Raw genomic sequence first — 23,000 nt, forward strand, 5'->3', positions numbered from 1 at the left:
GAAGTGAATCTTGAGAGGGAGAATTCAAGGGCTTGGTGACTGACTGGCTGTAGGCCAGGGAAAGGAAGGAGTTTAAAAGTTCTATTCAACTGAGATGAGCAAAATGGAGCAGGTGAGATCAGAGGCATGGGATGTGAGCTTCAATTCTGAACACATTTGCTATGCCTGAAGCATGGAGAAGGAGATAAGTCGGGACTTGGATGTGTGAGTGGGAGCTTGGAGGACAGCGAGACCTGAGGTCCGAGATGGAGAGATAACTTCGGAATTACCAGCATGTAGAGGATATTTTACATCCATGGGGATTCTCAGGAGAAGCCAAGAAAGGAGGGACCATGATTGGATGAACCCTAAGGAACACCAATGTTTGGAAATTGGGTAAAGAGTAGCAACAGCAAAGGAGACCAAGAAGGAACCTCAAGGAAAGTAGAAGACAATCCAGGGCCATATGGTATTGAAGAAGCCGAGAAGGTGAGAAGGTGGGCCTTCCGGAGGAGGAATGACGATTGTGGTGTTGAAGAAGCCGAGAAGGTGGGTCCTCCAGAGGAGAATGGCGATTTATGGTATTGGGGAAGCCAAGAAGGCGGGCTTTCCAGAGGAGGAATGGTGATTTGTATTGAATGCTACTGAGAGGTTGCAGAAGATGAAGTCAGGGAGCATCCTTCACCTGTGGCATCATGGCAAAAATCACAAATGACCATAATGAGCAGTTTTGGGGGATGCGTAAAGACAGGAGTCATAGTTTTATGGGATGAAGGGTGAACAGAAGGGGAGGATAATTCCTTCTAGAGGGTTTGCTATGAAGAGAGAGAAATGCAGCAACCACAAGACCGTTCTTTAAAGATTGAAGGGCCAGAGCTTGTTTTACACTCACAGGAAGGATTCCGTAGAGATGAATTACCTGGTGATTTGAGAGAGAGATCCGAGAACTGAAGAAGGGGAGTACTTTGGAAGGTAAGAAGGGCTCAGATCCAGCACAGAGGGAGGAATAGGCCCCTAACAGGAGGAAGGCCACTTTTTGTGTTGTGAGCAGGGCTGGAGAGGGTAAGTGCAGGTGCAGGCGTGTTCGTAGTTGCAGGGATGTGAAGAGGAGAGATGGAATATGATGGCTCCATGAAGGCAGATGTCATTTTTCACTGCTGTGTCTTCCACATAGAAGAGTACTTGACACTTAGAATATGCTTAGGAAACATCTGTTGAGCACGTCAGGACATCAGCCATGATTCCTCTCTCCTCAGTGAAATATAAAGTATGGATGGCTGGAGAGAGGTAGGCCCTACCTACATTGGTCTTAGGAACCAAAAAATTGGTGCAACTCCAAATAAAAGTAATAAATTCACTCTCTTCTATAACTATTTCACTTCTTATCTTAATTCTATTAATTATCATAACTATTGCCAACATTTATAAAAATATTTCTTACCCTTGCTATTTAAAAACTTCTATTGGCCGTGCGCGATGGCTCAAGCCTGTAATCCCAGCACTTTGGGAGGCCGAGATGGGTGGATCAGGAGGTCAGGAGATCAAGACCATCCTGGCTAACACGGTGAAACCCTGTCTCTACTAAAAAATACAAAAAACTAACTGGGCGAGGTAGCGGGCACCTGTAGTCCCAGCTACACGGGAGGCTGAGCCAGGAGAATGGCATAAACCTGGGAGGTGGAGCTTGCAGTGAGCTGAGATCCGGCCACTGCACTCCAGCCCGGGCGACAGAGCAAGACTCCGTCTCAAAAAAAACTTCTATCTCCTATCTTTTGTGACTATCCTCATTTCATCTTTTTTATTTCACCCCCTTTTTTTGGAGGGTTGAGGGGAAGAAAGAAGAGAAAACATGTCACTAGAGAAACACAATACAATCTTGAGGAAGTTGTAAAGGCTCATTTGAAGTTTGTGGTCAGTTATTTAAGAGAAAGCCATCGTGCCATTGTGTTCAGCTGCAGGGGTGCACACCCAGGGAAGGTGGAGGCGACGTTTTCCAGGCCTGGGATTTTGCCTTCAGATAAAGAGGACCATGGAGATCTGTGTTTTCCAGGCAATGCTTCTGGTGGTGGATGACAAAAGCTGTCAGACCAGGAAGGAAGGTGGGCTTGGAGAGGCCCATGCTGGAGAGGAAATGTGGGGCCATTTAATTAGAAATCTTGATGAAGTTGAAGAATTTAAACAATGTTCATACTTTAGCAAGAGATTTAGAAAGATAAGAGGTGATCATTGGAAAGAGACATATTTGGAATTGGGATTTCAGAGGTGGTACAATTTCTCAGGATGACAGGGCCTGGGGATGGATCCTGAGAATAGAAGGATGAAAAAAAGGTCAGCAGGATGAGAAGGTAAAACAGAAAGAATAGATTGATGGTGGCTTATTCATACAGGAGTGCAAGTCCCCAGAATAATGACAAGAATTGGAGAAAAGGTGAGAACAGCCTGAAGCTGCAGTCTCCCAAGAATGAGGGGCTGCATCCAGGAGATCAGGGGGCAGCGGTGAGGAGGTGAGGGTGAAGCATGGGTCTCAAAGGAGTGGTGGGTTTTGCAAGGGAGAGGAGCCCAAGCATTTAGGGGTGTCATTAAGGAGCCAGGGGACAACCAGCTTCACCTCTGGCCTTGAAGGATATGAACATGAAATGAAAAGCAGTCTTCACTTGAAAAGGTTGCAAGGGAGACGGATCAGTTTCAGTTAAGTCAGTGTGGACAGGGAAACATTTCAAAAGGCTGAGTATACAGGGGAGTTAGTTTATCATGAACAGGAATTTCAGGGGACACAGAAAAAGGGCTTAGGAGAGAGGTAGGCATGGAAATTGGCTGATACTAGGAAAGGCATGGACCCATGTGGGACTGAGAGTTTGGGTGATAAGAATGATGGGCAGCTTGAGCCTCTGAAGTGATAATGTGGGGCATGAGGGATGCATTGTGATGATCTTTGGAGGGACGTAGGTGGACATCCGGAGCACCTGGCTGTTCTCACCTGTGCTCAGGTGTGCCTTGGCATTAAGGCAGCTTCTTGGTCTTCACCTCAAAAGGCCTCCTCAGTGTTAGGGGCTTGTCCATTTTAGATAGTTATAAATATGAAGCCATCTAATACAATCCAGATGATTTTAAAAAATATTTTGGGTCATCCAAGTTCTAATTGGGTCATTAAATGCTCAGTGGAGCTAACCCATTTCACTGCCCCACCCGTAGCCTTACACAAAACTTCCAGACAAATGACATGTCACCCTTCCCTCAGAATCACCTAGAAACCATCGCAGTTGCTTCAGGACTGGACAAAGAGCTTCCAGAGGATGAGCAGAAGGAAGAGAGGGGAAAATACTGAATTCAGGGAAAGAAAAAACCCAGGGAGCCAGGAAGGAGGATGGTGGCAGTGACTTGTGCCCCAGTTCCTTTCAAGGAAGAGAGAGGCAAAGCTCTTTATCCGAGGGACAAGGCTCTTGGGTTTGCAGATTTAGGTGCTACCTAAAGCTGTTTCTCTGGGACAAGAGCAAAGAGTGAAATAATTTACAGCCACAGACAACCCTGCTTTCTGCAGTGGACTCCATCAGGACAGGGCGCTTTGCCACCCTGTTTCCATAGTCTACAGGAGTCTCTGAAGTCACATCAACTGTAGGAACTCTTGTGAGGAAAACAGCCTTTGTAGTCCTTCCCTTCCAGTGGGTGCTGCTCCGTGTCACACATGGAGAGGGGACAACGAAGCCAGTTGGTTTAGATCTCTTTTCTAGAAGATTCCACAACCACTAGAAGATGAGATGCTTTTTGGCATTGGATTACCTGAAATACCTGAAAAAAAATCATAACTTGTACTTCCAGATATGGTCTGTTGCTTGTTTTTTTTTTTGTTTGTTTGTTTGTTTATTGTTTTTTTTTTAATTTTTTTTAGATCTTGTTTAATGTTGCCTCTTTGCATTCGATTTCAGCCATCTTGATAGTTTTTTCTATGCAATTAACAAGGTCCAGCCCTTTCTTGAGCCAGTTCACTTCATCAGTAGCTGACAGGTGTCCAGGGATGAAGAAAACATTATTAGCAACAGAATAGAGAAGAAAAACAGCAGTGCCATGGGGGCCACCACTTAGACTGTCACAGATGCTCTCAAACTAATTACCTGCAAACGAAAAAAAAAAAAAAGGAAGATGAAGATTACTGACAATCTAAGGAGTGCTTCTTTTTTGAAAAAAATTTCTAATGCATATAGAAAACAGGACGTTGTCCGCATAGCAAGAAGAAATGGCTAAATCATAAGCTGATGTTCCTCTATGATGTTATTATAGTTTTTTTCATCCAAAGAGGAAACTATTTTTCATTAGTTTCTAAAAGATGACAGAGGAATAGTTAACTGAATTTTATTTTATTTTTCTTGAGCAATTCTCTCTCTGTTAGTCCAAGCTAGAGTGCAGTGGTGTGATCACAGCTCATGAAGCCTTGAAATTCTGGGTGCAAATGATTCTCTCGCCTCAGCCTCCTGAGTAGCTGGGACTACAGGTACATGACACCATGCCCAGGTAATTTTTTTTTTTTTAATTTTTTGTAGAAATAGGATCTTGCTATGTTGCCTAGGCTGGCCTCAAACTCCTGGTCTCAAACAATCCTCCCACCTCAGCCTCCCAAAATGCTGGGATTACAGGCATGAGTCACTGCGCCTGACTGAATTTTTTTTTAGTAAAAGGGAATAAGAGACAGAGGCAGCTGGGTATTGTGGAAAGCGTAGTCTTGAAAGTTTCAGCCTTAGTTCTAATGCAGCACTGTGGGTTTTCTACCTGTGTGGATGTCAGCAAAAGATGGCACTTCTTTGTGGCGTCCAGGGCCACATCCATCACTTCACAGAATGGACAGAGAATTTACGGAGCAGCAAAGTGTCGGTGCTGTGGTTTGGTACACATCAGTAGCTCAGTGAACAGAAGCCTGATCAGGACCCCTCTGCTCTAGGAGGGATTGAGGGAAAAGCCCGTGGCGGGAGTCCCGGAAGTGCTTTTGGCTGAGATGTAACAAAAGCTAGAATTTATGGAGGGGTGTGGGGAAGCAAAGGAGACCCAAGAGCTGTACCTGAGTGCCCCCAAAAGGATACTCTGGGAAACACCATGACAGCACAAAATCAACCTCCTTAGCTTGGAGGACCTCAAAGCGGGCCACACAGCTCCCAGATGGCTGGCAAGCATTGACTCATTTCGACAGAACATTTGCCATTTCTCTCAGGCTTGAGTTTTACCTAGGATCCCAGTACTTCACATTTCTTGCAGATTTCAAAATTAGATTTTCTTTTTTTCTTTTCCTATGAAAGCATGCAAATTAAGCATCCTAGTGAAGCAGCCTGTCCCCTCCTACAGAGGAGAGGCCTTTTGGATGGTGTTTCAGTGGTGGATGTTTACGCTTGGATCCCCCATAGCCACACTTCTCAGGTGACCACCCATGTGCCTTTAATGTACTTAACATGCAGCCAACAGTCAGCAAGAAAGGGGACGTTCACTGGCCCTTCTGGGGCTTGAACTTGCAACCATTCCTTCATTATAGAACACTTTTCTACCCAAATGCAAGTCTCCTAACTGCCTGCAGACCAACAAAATACAATATCTATTTCATTATACTCTCCCATGACCCATGATTGAAATTCTTAAAACATGAGTTTATTGAAACTTCTATGAATTTTATGCTTTCAAATAAATAGTTTTTGTTCTTAAGAGAATCCGTGAGCATACACCTAAAGACTGAATACTTTCCTCCCCAAAGAAATAAAATAGAAAGTATAGCAGTGAGTCAAGATTCTACCTACAGAACACATACTAATGAAATGTATTTTTTTGCTATAATCTGATAAAATACAGGAGAAAAACATGTATTGTTTTCCTTGGGTTCAGAGTAGTAGTCTTTGTGAATATTTACATTTATTTTCAAATATTTTCACAAATATTGTACAATCAATTCAAAATTATTTTAGTCATCTGTGGATTATTCACTTTATGAAAGCATATCTAGAATTTTGCAAACTATTTTTAATAATAAGTTAAAACTGTCAATATAGTTTGACATGTAAATATTAGCGTATTTACACACACACAGATGCTCACTGGGCATTCCATAGACAAAACATGCTTGAGTGATTTTTTAGATAATTTCCACTTTTGAGCTCAGTTGAGAGTGGACTCTATATAAACCCAGTTCACATTATAAATTAATCACATTCCTCCAAGTTAGGCTGTTTATAAAATGCAATTCTGTATTGATAAGTTAAAAAGCCCTTGGAACTAATACAAGAATATCAAGGGAACAGTCCACCACTTGGGGTAGATTTATTAGTTCCTTTACCATTATCACACATATTTTATACTGAGGTACAGTATTCTGTATTACTTAGTGCTAGTTTGTCACAACTCTCCATTAATGTACTTTCAACCTCGTCCCAGTAAATGGTTAAAAGGATCTATGGAAACTGTGGATTGTATCTTGAAGGTAACTAAGTAAGGATCTTAGCTAATGATATATAATTACATGACTAAATTATTTCCTTAGTATATTAAGCTTTCTACAAATACTAGCACATTCTTTTTTCTAGGTCAGTGTTTTCTTATAAATGTCACAATGTTAATTTTGAAAAATAATACTTTCAGTAGGCATATTTCAGGTATTTTGTGTACTTTTCAATCAACAGAAATTCCCAGGCGCATATGTTAAAATATTTGTCTTCCTTTGAAAAAGGAATTATATGCTCAAATGCTCTTGAGTTTATCATAAACAGAATAAATACAATAATTTTTAATAAATTCCCTAGCTAATGAATGGAAAGGGGGACATAATTTTTAAAATTCCATCAACATTTGAGACCACTATGAATGTAGTCAACAAGAATTTCTAAATTGTTATTGGACTTTCTCCATAGATTAACTTCTTCCTAGGTAAAAGCTATTGTCATAGTAATAAAATTACCTAACTAAATTAAATAGACTAGGTGATTTGTTGTCAAATGAGAAAATGGTCAATTACTTAAGAGCAACTTATTTAAAATAATTATGTATGTAACATAATCTTGAGTTACTGTTATTAATTTCCATTGCTATTGATTATCTTATTAGAATTCTGTAATTAATTGTCACTAAATGGAGTTAGATTTTATTAATTTATAATTATTTACTGTCTACAAACTATTGACAAGATACTATGCCAAATTCAGGGCATGTGGATGCACAAAAGGATAGAGGAATGAGTGCAAAAGTCTGTAATAAGGGTTTAAAGGGCTTGGAGCACTTTAGGTCTCATGCAGTCACCAGATTTACCCCGCCAAAGGCCCCTCTCAGGACAAAGCCCCACACTGAGGAGAAATTTGCTCAGAATAGAAAAGAAAAAAAGGAAAGAGAAAGTCTAGTTAAAAATGGGATAACAGAGTTGTAAGATTGCAGAAAGGAAGCCCCCATATTTTTGAACACTGCCCAAAACACCAGAAGAGAAAAATCCACAGCTTTTCTGAATTCTACCTCTTTGTAAAATTGCAGGAGAACTAATTTCACGTAAAACTGAGCAACAGCAGAGGAACAAGGTAAAACTCTAACAGAAAAGAAGCAAGGTTCAGTCCCATACAAGGTTATTAAAATGATGCAGTGAATGAAGAACAAAATAGCATCCTTATGAACAGTGGAAGAATGCCCCAAATCAGAGGAAAGCCAAAATAACCTTTTCAAGGTGAACCAAGTTATTAGGAAATTACATAAATACATATAATAGATATTGTCTTAAAAGAAATAGAAAATGAAAAATGAAGAAAATTCTAAAAAACACAAATAAGAAAATTAAAAAGGGATTTGAGATAAGCTGTTAGAATTAGAAGTAAGGTAAAGAAGATCCAATATATGTATACTAGGAATGACATAAGAAACACATCAAAGCAACAGAACAAAGTGAATACTAAAAACTAAACTCAGTACAACTTTCCTGACACAGTATGCTTGTGAAAATTGATGCAAAAATGACCAGCACCAAGATATATTCTAATAAAATTCCTGGATTCTAAAGAAATGAAAAAAATTCCTTGGGCATCTAGGCGAAAGAGGGCAATTAATTTACAAAGGGGGGGAAAAAAAAACAGTGTTTTCAGGCTTATCCATAATATTTTGTGCCAGAAGAACATGAAGTAAGAGATTTCAGATACTCAAGGGAGAAATATATATACAAGAAAATATATACACATATACATATAAACAATCGCTGTATGTATAATGTATCGGGATTGTATATTCCTTATATGTACAATGTAAGAAACTGTAATTCCATATATTCCTTCTATGTGTAATATAAAGATTTTTTATTCAGCCACACTCATTATCAAGAATAAAAGCCCTAAATAAACTGTTACTATGGAAGAATTCAGTGAATATATCTCCCAGGAACTCTTCCTGAGGAATTTACTAGAGAACAAGATTCAAGCAATCAAAATTACTGGGGAAACATCAACTATCAACATAAGGACTGATGGTTGTGCCTGCGTGTGTGTGTGTGTGTGTGTAGAAGTAAGACAACATGAAGGCTAAGAGAAAGAGAGCATAGTTTGAAATGGCCACATATGTTAGCAGTGTAGATACATTACAATTATTTTAAAAATTTTGTGGGAGAATGAGTAGAGCATATGAAAACATATTTGAAGTTTTTAGAAATCGTGGGCACAGTGATGGTTTTGTTATTCTGAAATTGTGTAATGTGAGAAAAAGCAAATGAACAATTATGGAATATTGTAATTATGTCATCTTCTGTGTTCTTGAGAACCAGTGTGGAAGAAAGGGAGAAACAGATGTAAAATAGAAAATGTTAAGTAAAAACCTTGTAGTTCTTACAAACCACTGCTCAGTGAAATCAAAGAGGACACAAACAAATGGAAGAACATACCATGCTCATGGATAGGAAGAATCAATATCGTGAAAATGGCCATACTGCCCAAGGTAATTTATAGATTCAATGCCATCCCCATCAAGCTACCAATGACTTTCTTCACAGAATTGGAAAAAACTGCTTTAAAGTTCATATGGAACCAAAAAAGAGCCCACATCTCCAAGACAATCCTAAGTCAAAAGAACAAAGCTGGAGGCATCACGCTACCTGACTTCAAACTATACTACAAGGCTACAGTAACCAAAACAGCATGGTACTGGTACCAAAACAGAGATATAGACCAATGGAACAGAACAGAGTCCTCAGAAATAATACCACACATCTACAGCCATCTGATCTTTGACAAACCTGAGAGAAACAAGAAATGGGGAAAGGATTCCCTATTTAATAAATGGTGCTGGGAAAACTGGCTAGCCATAAGTAGAAAGCTGAAACTGGATCCTTTCCTTACTCCTTATACGAAAATTAATTCAAGATGGATTAGAGACTTAAATGTTAGACCTAATACCATAAAAATCCTAGAGGAAAACCTAGGTAGTACCATTCAGGACATAGGCATGGGCAAAGACTTCATGTCTAAAACACCAAAAGCAACGGCAGCAAAAGCCAAAATTGACAAATGGGATCTCATCAAACTAAAGAGCTTCTGCACAGCAAAAGAAACTACCATCAGAGTGAGCAGGCAACCTACAGAATGGGAGAAAATTTTTGCAATCTACTCATCTGACAAAGGGCTAATATCCAGAACCTACAAAGAACTCAAACAAATTTACAAGAAAAAAACAAACAACCCCATCCAAAAGTGGGCAAAGGATATGAACAGACATTTCTCAAAAGAAGACATTCATACAGCCAACAGACACATGAAAAAATGCTCATCATCACTGGCCATCAGAGAAATGCAAATCAAAACCACAATGAGATACCATCTCACACCAGTTAGAATGGCGATCATTCAAAAGTCAGGAAACAACAGGTGCTGGAGAGGATGTGGAGAAATAGGAACACTTTTACACTGTTGGTGGGATTGTAAACTAGTTCAACCATTATGGAAAACAGTATGGCGATTCCTCAAGGATCTAGAACTAGATGTACCATATGACCCAGCCATCCCATTACTGGGTATATACCCAAAGGATTATAAATTATGCTGCTATAAGGACACATGCACACGTATGTTTATTGCAGCACTATTCACAATAGCAAAGACTTGGAATCAACCCAAATGTCCATCAGTGACAGATTGGATTAAGAAAATGTGGCACATATACACCATGGAATACTATGCAGCCATAAAAAAGGATGAGTTTGTGTCCTTTGTAGGGACATGGATGCAGCTGGAAACCATCATTCTTAGCAAACTATCACAAGAACAGAAAACCAAACACCGCATGTTCTCACTCGTAGGTGGGAACTGAACAATGAGATCACTTGGACTCGGGAAGGGGAACATCACACACCGGGGCCTATCATGGGGAGGGGGGAGGGGGGAGGGGGGAGGGATTGCATTGGGAGTTATACCTGATGTAAATGACGAGTTGATGGGTGCAGCACACCAACATGGCACAAGTATACATATGTAGCAAACCTGCACGTTGTGCACATGTACCCTACAACTTGAAGTTTAATAATAATAAATAAATTAAAAAAAAAAAAAAAAAAAAACCTTGTAGTTCTAAGATACCTCTCCTTCAAAGTAAGAACTGAGAGGACTTAGAAATAATGACTAACTTAGGACCACTGAACATGCCTAGCACCCAGTTTATGGTCTTGAAATTTTTAAGAAGCAGTGCTTCTTTTAAAACCTGGCAATTCCTGGTCTGGGGCAGGAAATGTATAAGATGAACCTGAGTAATTTTCCATAGCAGATAGTGAAGAAGGTATTAAGTGGTGTCAGGTTCATGTTATGGAAAGTCAACTTGATAGGATTACCATTGGCCAGGGATGAGATAGTTGTGCTTCAAGAAAAAAAATCACTGCATTAGATTAAAACACAGTTAACACATAATATGTGTAAGTTTATGAGTTTATAAATGTTCGTTGAAAAAGAAGAATCAAATATTTCAGCTTGCCTTTCCTGTTCAAACAATATCACCGGGTAACCAAAAGTAGAAGTATTCTAACTAATAAATGAAGGAATGTTTGAATTAAAATATCATTTTTCAATCCCAATAAATTAATCTAGTTACTGAATGTTAATGACTGCTCAACATTTTGAAAAGAGAGAAAGATATTATGATCTTCCTGATAGAAGTACAAAACACCATCTATGAAGTAATATTACAGAGAGAGAGAAAGAAGAAGGAAGAGGAGAAAGAGGAGGACAGAGGGATAGAGGGAGGGGGAAAAAGGAAGGGAAGAGAGTGAAGGAGGAAGGAAAAAAGGAGGAAAAGAGAGGGGGTAGGCAGAGAGGAAAGAAGGAAGGAAAGAAGCTGAATTAAATGAAGCCTATAGACCAATTATCAATTTATAGGAAACAAATTATCAAGGTGCATTATAAACTGCAACACTGGATACAATCAGCAAAATGAAGACTGGGAAACTCTATAGTTGACATGTCCTGCTTTCTTCAACAAATAAATTGCAAGGAAAAAAGACAGTGGAGGGTGATGGACTAAACAACACATCTTTAAAACAGACAGAAGTAGTGTTAGAAATGAACCTTGAGTGATAAAGAAAAACAAGAAAGTTGATTATAACTTTGGGAGGCTGAGGTCGGCAGATCACGAGGTCAGGAGATTGAGACCATCCTGGCCAACATAGTGAAAACCTGTCTGTACCAAAAATACAAAAAATAGCCAGGTGTGGTGTCGGGTGCCTGTAGTCCCAGCTATCTGGAGGCTGGGGCAGGAGAATCGCTTGAACCCAAGAGACGGAGGTTGCAGTAACCCGAGATTGCACCACTGCACTCCAGCCTGGGTGACAGAGCAAGACTCCAACTCAAAAAAAAGAAAAGAAAACAAAACAGACAAACAAAAACCATAGAGTCTTTTAGGAAGGGGTGAAGGTGTTATGATGAGAATAGATACACGGAGGGCTTTAGGAGGCCCTGGTAAAGTTCTGTGTCTTGGTCTGGATAGTGTTTAAAAAGTTGGTCACTTTATAATGTACTAAGCTTATTGTATGGGATATTTACAATTAAAAGTGTGGGGTTGTTTGGTTTTTGTTTGTTTGTTTGTTTGTTTGTTTGTTTTTCAATGTGGAAGGATTTGGACAGGTCAAGACAAAAAAGTAGGTTGAGCAGTTCGATGGTGCAGAGCTGAGGGAGAGGGAGGGGCTTGGCGGAAACTGAGATCATTCACAGTCACATGTGGAAGGTGAATAGAGCTGAGGGAGAGGGGCTTGGCGGATCACTGTGATATCATTCACAGTCGTATGTGGAAGGTGAATAGAGCTGAGGGAGAGGGGCTTGGAGGACCACCGTGACATCATTCACAGTCATATGTGGAAGGTGAATAGAGCTGAGGGAGAGGGGCTTGGAGGATCACTGTGAGATCATTCACAGTCATATGTGGGAGGCGAATAGAGCTGAGGGAGAGGGGCGTAGTGGATCACTGTGACATCATTCACAGTCGTATGTGGAAGGTGAATAGAGCTGAGGGAGAGGGGCTTGACGGATCACCATGACATCATTCACAGTTGTATGTGGAACGTGAATAGAGCTGAAGGAGAGGGGCTTGGCGGATCACTGTGACATCATTCACAGTCGTATGTGGAAGGTGAATAGAGCTGAGGGAGAGGGGCTTGGAGGACCACTGTGACATCATTCACAGTCGTATGTGGAAGGTGAATAGAGCTGAGGGAGAGGGGCTTGGAGGATCACTGTGAGATCATTCACAGTCATATGTGGGAGGCAAATAGAGCTGAGGGAGAGGGGCTTAGTGGATCACTGTGAGATCATTCACAGTCGTATGTGGAAGGTGATTGAGAGATGTCCTGCTTCCTTTTACAATTCCGGCAAAACTCCAACCAAACTTAAATCCAGCATTCTTTCTACTTTGCCTTTGCAGCTCAGTGTTGGTGCAGAGAAACAGAAGACTCTGCTCACGAGTTTTCCTTTAAATTCATCATCTCTGACCTCAGGGGGGCCTGGGTGCTGCCCAGCAGTGATACCAACTTCCTCCACCCTCCCCTTCCTTCGTCACTCATACCTTTCTTCTTCCTCAAATCCCAGTACCCCCTCTGCCTGTCTGCACCTAGGCCTAAGCTCTCAGCCAGGCCTCCTTTTCCTAAGGATGTCTGCCTCCCCTCTGAAGGCCAACCCTCCACACATCCTTTAGATCCCCCGCTCCAACCTACTCAAGGACAGAGCTCTTTCTCTGGCCTAAACTGTCCATCTGTGCTTCTCATCTCAGTCCTGCCTTCAGCATAGTATCATATCATTATTTCTCCATTTTCAAAAATCCTTCACAACCCCAGAGTCCTATCCAATGGCCACCCCATCCCTGCTCCCTTTTTCAGGCAAACTCCTTTAAAAAAGTGTCCATTCTCACTTCTTTGAATTTCTCTCCTCCGAGTCTTTCTGGACTCCACTCCGAAGGCTTTTGGCTCCATGAGTCCACTAAATGACTCTTGTCAAGACCGCAATGGCAGCCATACACCCAACTCCAACCACAGCTCATCGTGGCAGCCTCCTTGAGATATGTTCCCTTGGCTTTCGGGACACCTGAGTCCTCCTCAGTTTTAACCTGCCTCATAGGCTGCTGCTTCTCAGTCTCCTTTGCTGGTGTTTTCTCACCTTCCCTGCGGAGGTTGGATAATCACATCTAACCTCATAACACGGTCAGAGTGTCATAGATCTAACCTAGTGTCGAGTTTTATGAATAATTTCAAGGATGTAGGTAATCCTGAGACTCAGGCAGGACCTGGGGACGTTCAGGTTGCCTCCTCAGGTCCTTCCTTGGCATTTGGGGCTGTGTTCTAGGCAAGGTTTATGTGTGAAACCTCTAAGAAATCTATGCAGTCATCACTCACATGCAATCTCTCAATTACATAAACTGTCTCATCATTCATTACTTGATGAAATATCGTCATTGTATCCTCTGATAATTGCACAGCTTATGACGCTGTCTAGAGAGCCTTACCCCATAAATTCAGAGATTCTAGTTTGTTTGCCATCCAAACTCTTAGACCTCTTTTCTAGGAAATGTGCTGCATGTGTATGCCATTCACATGTTTACAAGGAGGCAAGGTCATCTTTTTCCTTCTTTCCTGGGGACAGAAGAATGAGAAAACGGATTAGAGACTCATGCTAATGACTTCAAAATTTGTATTTAGGACCCATGCCTTTCCCCTAAACTACACTTATTTATTCAATTAGCTACTGGAAATTTTGACATTGCTGTGTAATAGCTTATCAAACTGAACATGAGCACAATAGAAATAATGATTTCATGCCTCAACTCCCTACACACACCCACACACATGCATACACACACACACACACACACATACACACACGCACACACATACCCCTTTCTTCTTCCACAGTTGTCCCCACCCCCCACCTGCCTCCTGTCTTCTCAGGAAACAGGGAAATACACTACACTCATATTTGACTCCTCTTTTTCTCTCACACCATGCATCCATCCTGACTAGATATTCTGCAATTTCTCCCTTTAATTTATACCCAGAATTCAAACACTGATCCTACCTCCAGCACTACCTTCCTGGGTCAAGTCAGTGCCATCTCTTGCATAGATGTTGACATAAGCTCCTGCGGGCTTCTCTGGTTCCTGCCTACACCCTGGCCCTCCAGAGGGCATTCTGAACATAGCAGCCAGGTGGATGTCTTTAAAATACCAGTCAAATTATGTCATACCTCAGCTCAGACTTCTGCAGTGGTTCTGGTATCTTCCAGAATAACAGCCAGGGTTCTGAAAGCAGCTGTCAGGGAACTACACATTCTAGATCCTCCCGAACTCTCCAACTTCACCTTCTGTTTTTTCCCTCGTTGTTCACTCTGCCTCCACCCCACTGCCCACCTCGCTGTACCCTGAACAGCCAACCACATCAGCACACTGGGCCTCTGCTCCCTTACAGTGTTATCTGCTTGTCCAGAATGCTTATTCCCCCAGGGATCCATGTGACTTGCATTTCTAATCTTCAGACATTTGCTTAAAGGCACCTGCTTTGTAAGGCACTCTCTAGTCACCTCTTTAAGATTGAGATCTCTACTTTCTTTGGAATCTTCTTCTTCCCTGTTGATTCTTCTCTTCCTCACTTAGCACCATTGGAAACAGTAGACATTCTGACCTCTCGGTATTGACTGTTACAGTGCTGTGGATGAAGGTGGAGAAGTCTGTTCATTCACTGCTGTATCCCCAGCACCTCGGTAGAGCCTGGAATGTGGTAGGCTCTCAATAAATGTTGCATTATTTGATTAATAATTGAGCAAACCTACTTGACTTGATCTGAGTTTATATTACAGACAGATCAAAAATGTAGGGCTGCCACAAAGAACACCTTGAAAATGGTCTGATGGGGTTTGGAATTTATTTGCAGGCTGAAGAAAGCATTAAAGGAAACTGAGCAAAACAGTAACAGAAAGAAATGATGTCAGGGACACAGGAAATCATGCTTTAAGAATAAGAGTAATGATAAAGGGAAAATGTGATTCTTTAACATCAGTCTTCTTCTAGCTCATTGATATTGTGTGGGCTGCCAACAATTATGAGGTGGAATGCGGGGCTAATTTTCAAAATAATTATACAACCTTGTTGAATTTCAAATACAGGCATGAAAATATCTTGCTTTATAAGATTGATAGTGATGTATTATAAGTGTTCATCATTTAATACTTAAGTATGTTCCTCCAAATGTATATGAAATAAGATTGTTGAAATATATGTTGGTAGAAGCAATCTTATAACATACAAAGCTTTGGGATATCTATTTTCTGAAGACAAAAAAAGCAAAGACTAAATTCACTTATATGTCTTGCCAGTTGAGTTTGATAGACTTTTTCTACATTGAACCATATTTGTCCTCCTCTATCAACCCCCTGGCCCTCTCCCACCCCCGACACACACACACACACACACACACACACACACACGCATTATTTTACTGAAACTGGTTAAGCAAGAAATCCCATACACTGTCAGCTCCTACCCTTTTGGCTGAAATAAACAGTCAGTTTGAAAGCTCACTCTGCTTTTTGGGTTTCACAGTACAACCGATACCAGCAGTATGGTGCAGAGGAGTGTGTCCTGCAGATGGGGGGCGTGTTATGCCCCCGCCCTGGCTGTGGAGCAGGGCTGCTGCCGGAGCCTGACCAGAGGAAAGTCACCTGCGAAGGGGGCAACGGCCTGGGCTGTGGGGTGAGTACTGTCCGCACCCCTGGGGCGGTGTGTTCCTGTCCTTGTTTGCTTTTGCGCATGGGCTGGGATTATATTTTTATTTTATTCTCATTTTCCCTTTGGACTCAGACATCTTTGAACTTATGTATAAGAAAATAGATTTTAAATTCCTTTATAGGACTCCAGATTGGAAAATGTATGTATGTATTTTGGGGAAAAGAGTTGTATTAAGATTTTCTGCTTTGGTTGCTTATGGAAGTATTTGCTTTAAGATGCTGTGAACCACTTAGGCCAGACTTTTAAACTTTTCTCCCAGCACTCAACTGATCCAGAGCAAAAATGTATTCTTTCTTCAGAGTTGCCTTTAAGTAGACAGGAGTGAAGGAGAAAGAATTCTCCATCAGTGACGTCTTACTGACATTGTTTGCCTAAGTGTTTTCAAGAAATAAAATGAAGGTTAATGTGGAAAACTTGAAATGTTATTGTGTCATAAAAATCGTTTTAAATAGAGATGAACAAAACTAATGGTGTCTCTTATGGAAGCAGAATAAGAAACGTGAAAAATGTTTGTTCTAAGAGGTCAAACCATGTGACCTGGCCGCCTTTTCGAATGAATCTATGGCTGCAGGCTGATGGCTCAAGGGGGAAAGAAGCATAACTCAAACACAAAAAGGCTTACTAAATTATAGGTTAAAATGACAAATGGATAATAATCCTGATATTAAATTTCATGCAGCCTAGAAAAGTAAGAAAGTGTATGTGCATATAAAAGTCTATTGAATTTTGATGGGAAACGTTTCTTTTAAAATTGCAACTTCATGAGGAGTTTTGTGCAAGAAGGAGCACAGATAGCAGAGGTATATTTGCCAGGCCTGATTTGGGGCTGAGCGCTGTAAGTCATCTAGAAATAAATTAGCATTCATTCCCCTTAGTAAAGCTTCCTGTATGTCATGCAGTGGGGCTCACAAAACCCTGGGTTGAACAATGGAGTAGAGGAAGTGGAAGTTGAAAAATAATGAGATGCCATGGTGCCTAAGTGGAAAGAAATACCTCTGGATTCATAATCGTGATTGCATTCGAATGAAAACTCAAGTGATATTTACTCTCCCTGGAGATGATGGAAATCAGGACACACTCTCCAGCTGTAGTCATCATCATGTGCTGAATTATCTGCACTGATTGTGTGTGGCCTCAGCAGGTTGCCAACCTCTGGGGTCAGAATGCTAGCAAATGTTATCTTTTAAAATGAGCTTTTAACGAATTGTTTTTAACTGCTGGCTAAATTGTGTGCTTCTGCCTGCTAATTGCCTACTGTGGTTCCATCCTCTAAAGCTGGATTTTAAGATTTTAACTTTCCTTAGGAGGTAGAGAATTCCACTGGCCCATCTTTTGCATTTGGTTGTTGACCTTGCTTTAAGAATGTTGAAGGGTTTATGTAATGCGAAATCTTGAATATCTTTATGTTCCCTTTTTTATACAAGTAAATTGTAAGTAAATAACATACATATATAAGCTCCAAATCATGGCAAATTATTTTAGAAGTGAATCAAAATGCTGTAATATCTTTGGATTAAAGGAGTTTGCAGGCAAACTTGACTTAAAGGAGGATAGCTATGTTCTCAAGGTTTCTTTGTCCTTTGGAAATTTTAGGTAATGTATTCTTACTTTATTTTAATTTGTTTTGATGTGTTGGTTTTGGAGGTGTGTTTGCTGGATTGTGTTTCAGTTATCTATGACTGCATAGCAACTCCAAATTCTAACAATTTAACATAATAGAAATATATCATCTCACAGAGGTTCTGAGGGTTGGGAATCACCCGTGAGTGGCTTCACTGGGTAGTTCTGGCTCAGGGTTCCTCCTGAGTTTGCTGTTTAGCTGGGTTGCAGTTATCTAGAGGCTTAACTGGGGCTGGAAGATCCACTTCCAAGGTGGCTCATGCACATGACTGTTGGCAAAAAAAGTCCTCAGTTCCTCACCAGCTGTTGTCAGAAGGTCACCGTTCCTTACCACGTGGCCCTTGTCTTAGGCTGTTTGTCCCCGTGATGGCAGCTGGCTTCCCCTGGAGCAAGCAGTCCAAAAGAGAGAACAGGAAGAGGAAACCACAGTGCCTTGTAGAACCAAATCCCCAAAGCTGCACCTGTTACTCTCACTTAGGGAAGGGAGTTGGGCTCCATCTTAAAGAGGGTCAAAGAATTTATGGACGTATTTTAAACCACCACAGTTTGCAATTTGAAGAAGCTGAATAAAGAACAGAGAAGTGATTTTCTAAGGATGCACTGAACTGTATGCCTTCCTTTCCCTCCCTCCCTTTTTGCCCCAGTCTCCATACTCTTTCGCAAGCTTATGTCCATTCCCATTGCTTTGGCTTCTCAGCAGAGATAAATTGACCTCATCATTGCCCTTTGTCTTCAAATCCCAAACTTTCACTGAAGGATATTCACCTAACTTGAATGCTAAAGGAATTCCACAGTGATTAAAAAAGGAGATTGCATTGAATTTGTGAAGTTCAAACCCTGGCTTCACAAACTACTAGTGGTCTTCATCTTTCTCAGTTTCCTTATCTCTAAAATAGGATATATATGAGCAACTCTGTATAAGACTATTGTGAATACTAAATGAGATAATAAGTGTGAAATACATAGAATAGTTCCTGGCATAGAGTAAGTGCAGATTTATTTAATATTTAATCAAAAGCTTAATGAATATTTATCCAAAGCTCATCCAAAAGATGCAACATTCAAGGAAGATTGCTTATGTGGCATTCATTGGATATACTCTTCCAAATAGTCTAGAATCAAGGATGTAGCCAGATCTACAGCAGGAAATTGGGCACCTAGACCTTACTATTTTTAGCCTTCAAATAATTGCTTTTCCTAAATACTACTTTGCCATGATGCCATTTGTTTATAGTGTGATCGTTACACAGGAAATGTGATGCCTGTGGTTCAGGACATCCCAACAGACTTTTCCACAGGGAACCATGGTGACTATTCAAGTCTGATCTGAGTACCAAGCACACTTATGCTTGTCCTGAGGAAAGTTGCCTTTAAGGATGTTAAACCAACTGACAAGGTTTGCCTCTGAAAGTTGACTGCTAGAAAATCTAAAGCTACATCTGTGGGCTCTGGATAGCATATAGAGAGGTCATAAACACCATGGATTTGGAAACTGGTTTCCTGGCTTTACTTGTTTCCTTCTTTCTCTTCCCCTTTTCCTGATGCATGTTGTTTTGCTGTGGTTTGTACATCTTTGTAAGCTGCCCATCTTTTCTGGGTTTAAGGAGCATAATGGAAAGCCATTGTCTGGAAGAAATTGTGGTTAGATTATGTCATTTCAGAAGTAGAACATGGCCCAATACATAAAAGTTAGAAGATGAATCTCCTTTTACTCTTTGCTCTAACAGTATGGACAACGAAGAACAAAATAAGCTGCCTCGGGGAGAAGTGAGTGTCTCATTCAATACATCTTTCAAGGAAAAGTCATTGGTAGCAACGCTGTAGAAGAATTATAGAGTTCTAGATGTGCAAAAAGCCCTAGACATCATTAACTCCAGTGATTCTCGGTGTGGTTCACAGATTTATTGTGAGATGCCTGTGAATTCACCCGTGCTTAATGTTTTTCCTTCAACTATCAAGATAGAAAAAGTACAACTCTTACTATGTGGGTATTCAAGAAATGTTTGCTGTTAACAAAAAAAAGAAAAAAAAAACCGTGTGTAAAAAAGTTGAAACCCAAATTCTCTGCCATTTGTGGGATTTAACATTTTTTGGAGCTAGACACCCATGTGTTGAGCCCTAGGCTCCAGAGGATTCTAATCTTGTAGTCATTTCACCCACCACCATGTGCCTGGGTAGTCTTCCACACAGCTGTGGTTTCTATTGTATATCCTTTCCATCTGAAGACTTCTGTGTCTTTAGTTGAGCTTCTGTAAAATAGGTGCTATCGTTAGTATTTATGAGTCTTTTGTTCACACATATGGGAATGTCCATTGGAAAATCAGATTCCAGACACTTTGCTCCACTGTGTCACAGGCTTATCTGTTCCCTCAGGAGCAATGTACCTTAACTAATAAATGAAGACAGGGATTTCCATTTAAATGATGATGTCAGTCCACCTAGGAAAGGCCTGATAAATGTGGGATAGATCCAGCAAATTTATTACCAGTATAAAGAATTATTTGAAAGTACCACCTCCCAGGATTCAAGCTGCAGTGTTACACTGGTTTCCTGTCTTTATATTCCTGTCCTAAGCCTTTTCATTCTTCTTGGTAAGTCATGTATTTGGTGTTTAACATTCATCGAATGTATGAATGAATGAATGAATAGAATAAATGGTTGCATGAATCTTAATAATCTAGGAATAGTATTAATAAACTATTACTTTTATTTTCCAGTATTAATCATCATTTATCCCAGTGTTAAAACTGCTTACCTTGCCCCAACAAAGACCTCTTTGAAAAATATTTAAGCACCTTTATATACTTATACAATATACAATGTTTTGATAGCACACATAGTATATAATTCAGAAAACCAAAATAACACTATGTTCAGGGATCCACAAAAAGTCCATTAGAAACCTGAAAGTACTGCAGAATTTACAGAATTGATGTGCTCTATCAAAGGCTACATACAAGGCCAAGTAAAGAGTACATTCTGATATGTAAAATGTGTTACTCTTGGGAGCACTGAGATTTCGGTTTTGACTCAGCACAGAATATTTTTACGTAGATAGAATGCAACAGAGAATGTATTTTGGTATCAAATACTAGTCTAGCCTCACTCTACTAACCCTAGATCCTACTTTTACTACTGCTTATAAAAAAATTAATTGATTTCCTGAAGAATTCACATTATGCATTATTCTTTTTTTCTGGCCTTATTGCTAGTCATCAGAACTATCTCACAAACTTTTATGACTCTAATGCAAAATGTTGACGTGTTTACTACTGGAAAACAGCAACAAAATATGGAATACATTATGCTCACTGACCTGGGAATGCAGAAAGCTATGGCAATCAGACCTTCCGAGTTATCTATAAATAAACCATCTTTATCTTATTTGGTGTTGTCTCAGAGTATTATATGTCTGGGAGATAATTTATTAAAATAATGCTTGAAGTTGGATGAGGAGTTTTCTGTTTTTAATTAGAAATCCAGAAACAAAATTTAGCAACTGCAGAAAAATACACATTTAAATGAAAATAGAATTTCAAAAATCTTATTAGTGACCATAAGTTAAGGAAATGCGATGAATTTCTTAAGGCCTCTAACAGTCGCTCTCTGCTTAAACAAACACCGTGCTGTGTTGTTCAGAGGCAGATTTATCAGGGAACTAACGAGGCCTTCACCTTGGGCTCCTCGCTTGCGTGGGTCCTTTCCAAATCCTCTTAACCATGTTCACTTTCTTGCATTGATTTTCTTAAAAAGAGTTTCAAAAATTATAAAAATGAAGTTGTAAAGCCTCCCGCAAATATGGTTCTAGGCCTGTGCAAGTATAGGATATGGCCTACTTCGTGCAAAGAAATGTATATATGTTTTTGGTTAAAATTGTTATTTCGAACCACTTATAACAACAGCGTTAAAATATTGTTGGAGGTTTTAGTGAAATGAGAGTCTGAACCTCATTTTCAGCCTTTACATAGGAAAGGAGTCGATGAAGATTAACTATGATGATACCTACCCTTTTACTCAAAGATTTAAGTAATTATTGAGTTTAAACTCCAAATTAACAAATAGATATCAAGCTGTCTTTTCAATAGGTGGAGCTTGGAAAGAGAAAACATGTAGATGATCAATATTTAATAATAAAAGGAAAAAAGAAAATGGTTACTTTTCTTATTCTTTAAGCCAATTTTAATTTATTTTTGTAAAAATATGTAATTTAAACTATGCTTAGGTATTTTTTAAACCAAATTGAGATTTTTTAAGACTAGTCTCCAAATGTATGTGGTTTACATCATGATGTTTTCAGGGAGACACCAGAAAGAACAGGTGTTTCTCAGGATGACTAACTGTGGGTTCATGAGTCTTCACTCCAGCTGTCCCCATGCAAGTTTGCCTCAACCGCCTGGACACTCCAACACGTAGAGAGTGGAATCAAATCTTGTTGGTACTTTAGGTTTTGATATACAAGATGTTCTTCATCAAAGAGCATTTTTAAAAAGAAAGTTGATGTTATGAAATGTCAAAAAATATGCATTCCATGTTTATTTGACATATGTCCAAAAATCTAATTTAAACTCTAAGATCAGCTCATTTGCAGATTGGAAATAAGTCTCGCTAGACTTTCTGCCTGTGAGACAGCTTGAAGTGCAAAGATAGAAAGCTTCGGAGAGTATTTATTTTAGTTAGAGAAACTGTTCACAAATGTACAAACAAGTTCTGCATACCATTCCTCTGGAAAGCATCTATCAGTTGGCAGACATTCCTAGAAAGTGTTCTGTGATTTTGAGGTACAGTTGATCTTTGATGAGCAACTGGGAGTTGAGGGGTGCCAACCCCTCCTGCAACCAAAAGTCAGCAGATAGCTTAAACTCAACTACAACTGGCCACTGTTGACGGGAAGCCTTATCAATAATATAAATGGCTAATGAGCAGGAATTTGTATGTCACATGTATTATAACTATATTCTTATGAAAGTAAGCTAGGGAAAAGAAAACATTATTTTCCTTCCCGAGTCCACACTGGGGCCTATCATGGGAGGGGGAGGGGGGAGGGATTGCATTGGGAGTTATACCTGATGTAAATGACGAGTTGATGGGTGCTGACAAGTTGATGGGTGCAGCACGCCAACCTGGCAGAAGTATACATATGTAACAAAACCTGCACGTTATGCACATGTACC

General features: G+C 40.1%; 1 protein-coding gene across 5 annotated transcripts in view; it reads left to right on the forward strand.

The window, feature by feature from the left end:
- Window positions 1-23,000, forward strand: part of PRKN (parkin RBR E3 ubiquitin protein ligase) — a 1,397,785-nt gene that overhangs the window by 1,177,242 nt on the left and 197,543 nt on the right. For all 5 annotated transcript variants that reach the window (XM_073022292.1, XM_073022290.1, XM_073022291.1 and 2 more), the window contains one exon: window positions 16,024-16,173. In XM_073022292.1, coding sequence (XP_072878393.1) covers window positions 16,024-16,173 — 150 coding nt within the window. The remainder of the gene's footprint in view (window positions 1-16,023; window positions 16,174-23,000) is intronic.

Source organism: Chlorocebus sabaeus, chromosome 13, assembly GCF_047675955.1.
Source record: "Chlorocebus sabaeus isolate Y175 chromosome 13, mChlSab1.0.hap1, whole genome shotgun sequence".
Taxonomy (NCBI): domain Eukaryota; kingdom Metazoa; phylum Chordata; class Mammalia; order Primates; family Cercopithecidae; genus Chlorocebus; species Chlorocebus sabaeus.